The sequence below is a fragment of the Platalea leucorodia genome (genome assembly GCF_965183815.1).
Source record: "Platalea leucorodia genome assembly, chromosome: 10".
In the NCBI taxonomy this organism is placed as follows: Eukaryota; Metazoa; Chordata; class Aves; order Pelecaniformes; family Threskiornithidae; genus Platalea; species Platalea leucorodia.
This window is the reverse complement of record NC_138832.1, coordinates 23933007-23937088: the sequence shown is the minus strand read 5'-3', so window position 1 is coordinate 23937088 and position 4082 is coordinate 23933007. Positions and strand designations below refer to the sequence as shown.

The 4082-nt window shown below is 62.6% G+C and overlaps 1 protein-coding gene across 1 annotated transcript; it reads left to right on the top strand.

The window, feature by feature from the left end:
- Positions 1-511: 511 nt before the first annotated feature.
- On the top strand, positions 512-3873 carry LOC309595662 (BTB/POZ domain-containing protein KCTD12-like). Its single transcript, XM_082322901.1, has 2 exons — positions 512-746; positions 2461-3873. The coding sequence occupies exon 2, from the start codon at positions 2485-2487 to the stop codon at positions 3373-3375; it is 891 nt and encodes a 296-aa protein (XP_082179027.1). The 5' UTR covers positions 512-746; positions 2461-2484; the 3' UTR covers positions 3376-3873.
- The last annotated feature ends 209 nt before the right edge of the window (positions 3874-4082 follow it).

Sequence of the window (4082 nt, the reverse complement as noted above, 5' to 3'; positions counted from 1 at the left end):
GGGGCTACCAGCTGGCCACACTCCCTGGCCAAACACCGGCTCCTCCCTGCAGCCAGGGCAAAGAGGGCCAGCACCTACTCCCACCACCGCACCACGAGCGTGCAAAGCACTTTGTGCCCCGCGGTGCAGCATCTTAAGGGCTGCCATCCCCTTCCCATGGCCAGCCTGGGGCTGGGGGTGCAGGGCAGGCAGCCCCCCGGTGCCCCCCGGGACCTGCCGGAGGGGACGGGGTGCTGCAATGCTCTCGCCCGGCTGGGTAATGGCATCAGAGCCAAATCCTGCTTCGCCAGGGGATGGAAAAGGGCCCCCCCCGAATCCCCTCCCCGGCACGGAGCTCCCCGGTGTGGGGGGGTGCAGGGATGGGGGGCCCGATCCGGCAGCGGGGGAGGCGGGGAGGGAGGGCGGGGGCGAGGCGGGCCCGGGGCCGGCGGGGGATGGCGCTCGCCGCCTTCCCGGCCATAAAACGGCGGGGCCAGGGCCGGGCGGGCAGAGCGGAGCGGCGGCACGGCACGGCACGGCACGGCACGGCACGGCACGGCACGGCACGGCACGGCACCGCACCGCACCGCACCGCACCGCACCGCACCGCACCGCACCGCACCGCACCGAGCGGCACGGCACCGCACCGCACCGCACCGAGCGGCACGGCACCGCACCGAACCGAGCGGCACCGAGCGGCACGGCACCGCACCGAACCGAGCGGCACGGCACGGCACGGAGCGGCACGGCCGGGCCGCCCTGCGCAGGTAACGGGGGCGGCGGGGTGCCAGCCCCGCTGGGACGGGGCAGGCTGCGGGGAGAGGAGGGACCCCGGGCCGGTGCCGGGGGCGCTGGGCACAGCTCCGGCTGCCGGAGCAGGGCTGTCCCCGGCCGTGTCCCGCTGGTTTTTCGTCCCGGGTGCGGGGAGGGGGTGCAGCTCAGTGCGTGGGGCAGGCAGGGGGGCGGCTTTCCTTGTGTGTGTGTCCCCCCGAGCCCCGGCAAACCCCTAGCCCTGCTGTGGGCAGCCCAGCTGCAGCCCTCAGCCTCTGCCACCCGTGCCAAAAGGGATCCGGCTCTTGCCAGATGAGCTCCAGGCACAGGCAGGCTCCTGCCTGGTCTCCTGTAGCATCGGCGTGGCCGTATCACCAGAGCAAGGGACTAAAAGCCACCGCGGGAGAGGATTTGGGAAGCTGGAAGCCGGGTGGACCACGCTGATCCTCTTTCCGATCTTCGCGGTCCGTCCTTGGCAGAGGCTTGCCCGAGTCGCGCCTTGTTCCAGACCGATTCTCCCTGCGCATCCCTACAAGCTGGGAGGAGGCACGTGGCCACGAAATGCAGGCTCAGCTCTCCCCCCCACCCCAAAGCGCCCATAGAGTTTTATCTTTGCCCTTTAGTTGCTCTGAAATTTCCCTTCGGATCCTTTTCTGCTGCTGATCCTTCAGTGTTGTTTCTTGGCTGCGGGACCAGTCCCTGGGGGGGTGCAGGCAGCTACTTCCAACTTCAAAGCAGTCCCAGGTCCGCGCTAACATTGCACGGGGGAGCGGGCAGAGCTTCAGGCCAAGCCTGCCAGGCAGGAGGGACGGCACAGGGAAACCCCTTCTCTCCGTGGTCTCCCATATCCCTGCACTGAGCACAGCTTGGCCAGGCTGGATCTGGAGTCCGTCTGCTGAGCCAGGTTTATGTAAGCGCTGATTTGCAGTGTCAAGAGATGCCTAAGAATCAGCATGCCTTTGGAAAATGTATAAAAACATGGCATCTGGCCCGAGGCTGTACCAGTAGCCCAGTATTTGTCTTGGTCCCAGACCCTTGGAGAGATTCTGCCATCTCCCACCTGCTCTCAGCTTGGCTGCGCATCTCTATCGAGTACTTTCCAGGAGCCAGGATGGAGGAGGAGTGCCAAAAGGCACTGTCGCTCTGTCCTTCATAGTGGTATCTACCATTGCTTTTCTGGCAGACCTGTGGGTGCTCCTTGCGTGGGACCATAAACTCCCCTCCAGCTCACCGGCTCGGCAGGCGCTGCGCCGTACTGCGGTGCTCCCTTGGCACGCTCGCCTGCTCCTCCTGACAGGCAGGATGCTGGGCCAGGCGGGTCGCCGGTCAGACCCAGGGCGTGACGGTCCTGGCTTTCCTGTTGTTAACATCAGTACGGCATCACTGCGCCTTCCTTGGCAAAGGTGCTGAGCCCCAGCCACGGGAGCTGACTGTTGGGAGGGCTGCAGGTGGAGACGGCGTGTTCAGAGCATGGGCAATGCTCTTCCCTTCTTGTGGCGTGGAAGGGAAGGCGGCGTTAGCTAATGCTGCTTATTCCAAGAGCCAGGGATTAGGGAAGAGAGCTGACTTCTAGACTTCTGGAGAGACAGGGACCTGATCCTGCACTGCTTGCTGACCCAGAGCAAGTGCGGTCTCGCTTGGGATCAGTAGGACGATGAGCTGCGTCTGCTGGCAGGCTTAACATTGGCACGTCGCTGCTTTTTGTTGCAGGTGGGAAGGCAGCGGTAGCTCACTATGGCCCTGGCAGACAGCGCGGGCTGTGCCAAACCCAGCGAGGACTTCCCTTTCCCCGAGATCATTGAACTCAATGTGGGTGGACAAGTCTACATCACCCGCCACCCCACCCTGGTCAGCGTGCCTGGCTCGCTCCTCTGGGAGATGTTCACCCAGAAGAACGTCCGCTCCCTGGCCCGCGACAGCAAGGGACGGTTCTTCGTGGATCGGGATGGCTTCCTCTTCCGCTACATCTTGGATTACATGAGGGACCAGCAGCTGGTGCTGCCCGACCACTTCCCGGAGAGGAGCCGTCTGCAGCGAGAGGCCGAGTACTTCATGCTGCCGGAGCTCGTGAAGATGCTGGCCCCCAAGCTCAGCAAGCAGAACTCGCTGGGAGATGACCCATGCCAAAGCGACCCGGAGGAGCTCTCCCCCAATGCGGATGCCACCCGCAACCTGACCTCTGCCAGTGCCACGCTCCCCAGCGCTGTGGCTGGTGGCCCCGGGGCTGCCGTCACTGCTGGCGTGGGTGCTACCGGCACCGATGTCCGCAGGGCAGGTTTCATCACCATCGGCTACCGGGGCTCCTACACCCTGGGCAGGGACAGCCAGACGGATGCCAAGTTCCGCAGGGTGGCACGGATCATGGTCTGCGGCAAGACATCGCTGGCCAAGGAGGTCTTTGGGGATACCTTGAATGAGAGCAGGGACCCAGACAGGCCCCCGGAGAGGTACACCTCCAGGTACTACCTCAAATTCACCTTCCTGGAGCAAGCCTTTGATAAACTGGCCGATGCTGGCTTCCACATGGTGGCTTGCAACTCCACGGGCACCTGTGCCTTCGCCCACGACCAGACAGATGACAGGATCTGGACCTCTTACACCGAATATGTTTTCTATCGTGAGTGACACAAAAAAAAAAAACCACAAACCAAACACCAACTCTCCCTTTCCTCTCCTGTGCCGGCTGTTGCCTAGAAGGTAGACATCCAACCCCTAAATCCCAGCGTCCCCTCTTTGCCTCCTTTTGAGTTTGTTCTTGGTTTTTTTTTCCCCCTCCTTCCTCCACGTTGAACCTGTTCAGCTCTTCCTTGTAGCAGCTGCTGACCCACCAACCTTCTTCCCTTTCTCCGACTTCTGCAGTAGCCGCCTGTAGCTCCCAGCCTTCCCTGGATGTGTGGACTTGGACACTGTCGTGTACGTGTTTTGGGTGGGAGGGGGGGATACAGCGGACTGTGCTCTGGGCTGGGATTCCTGCGGCTGGATGAGCTTGTCCGTGTTGGACACTGAACTCGGCTCTCACGCCCTATACGCCATGCAGCTCCCTGGGAACATGCTGCATACACTGTATTTGATCTGCCAAGGGGTTCGAGTGAGAGAGCGCTGGTTTAAGGACATGGAGAAAGGTGGGAAGCGGAGAGGAGGGTGGGCGGGTGGGGGGGGGTGGAAAGATGAAGCCTCACAGCACGGATATATTGCCATTAGCCCATGTAAGCAGCTTAGCGTTTAGACTGTCAGTGCTTGGGAAGGTTAGATAAAGATGCACCCTGTGTTTGCAGTTCTGATTTGAAGCATCACTGCTGCTCCGGGATGCCTTGGGGTTTTTTGGGGGGTGG

Excerpts from the sequence above, each read along its gene's own strand:
- LOC309595662 (XM_082322901.1), top strand. The coding sequence starts at position 2,485 with ATGGCCCTGGCAGACAGCGCGGGCTGTGCCAAACCCAGCGAGGACTTC.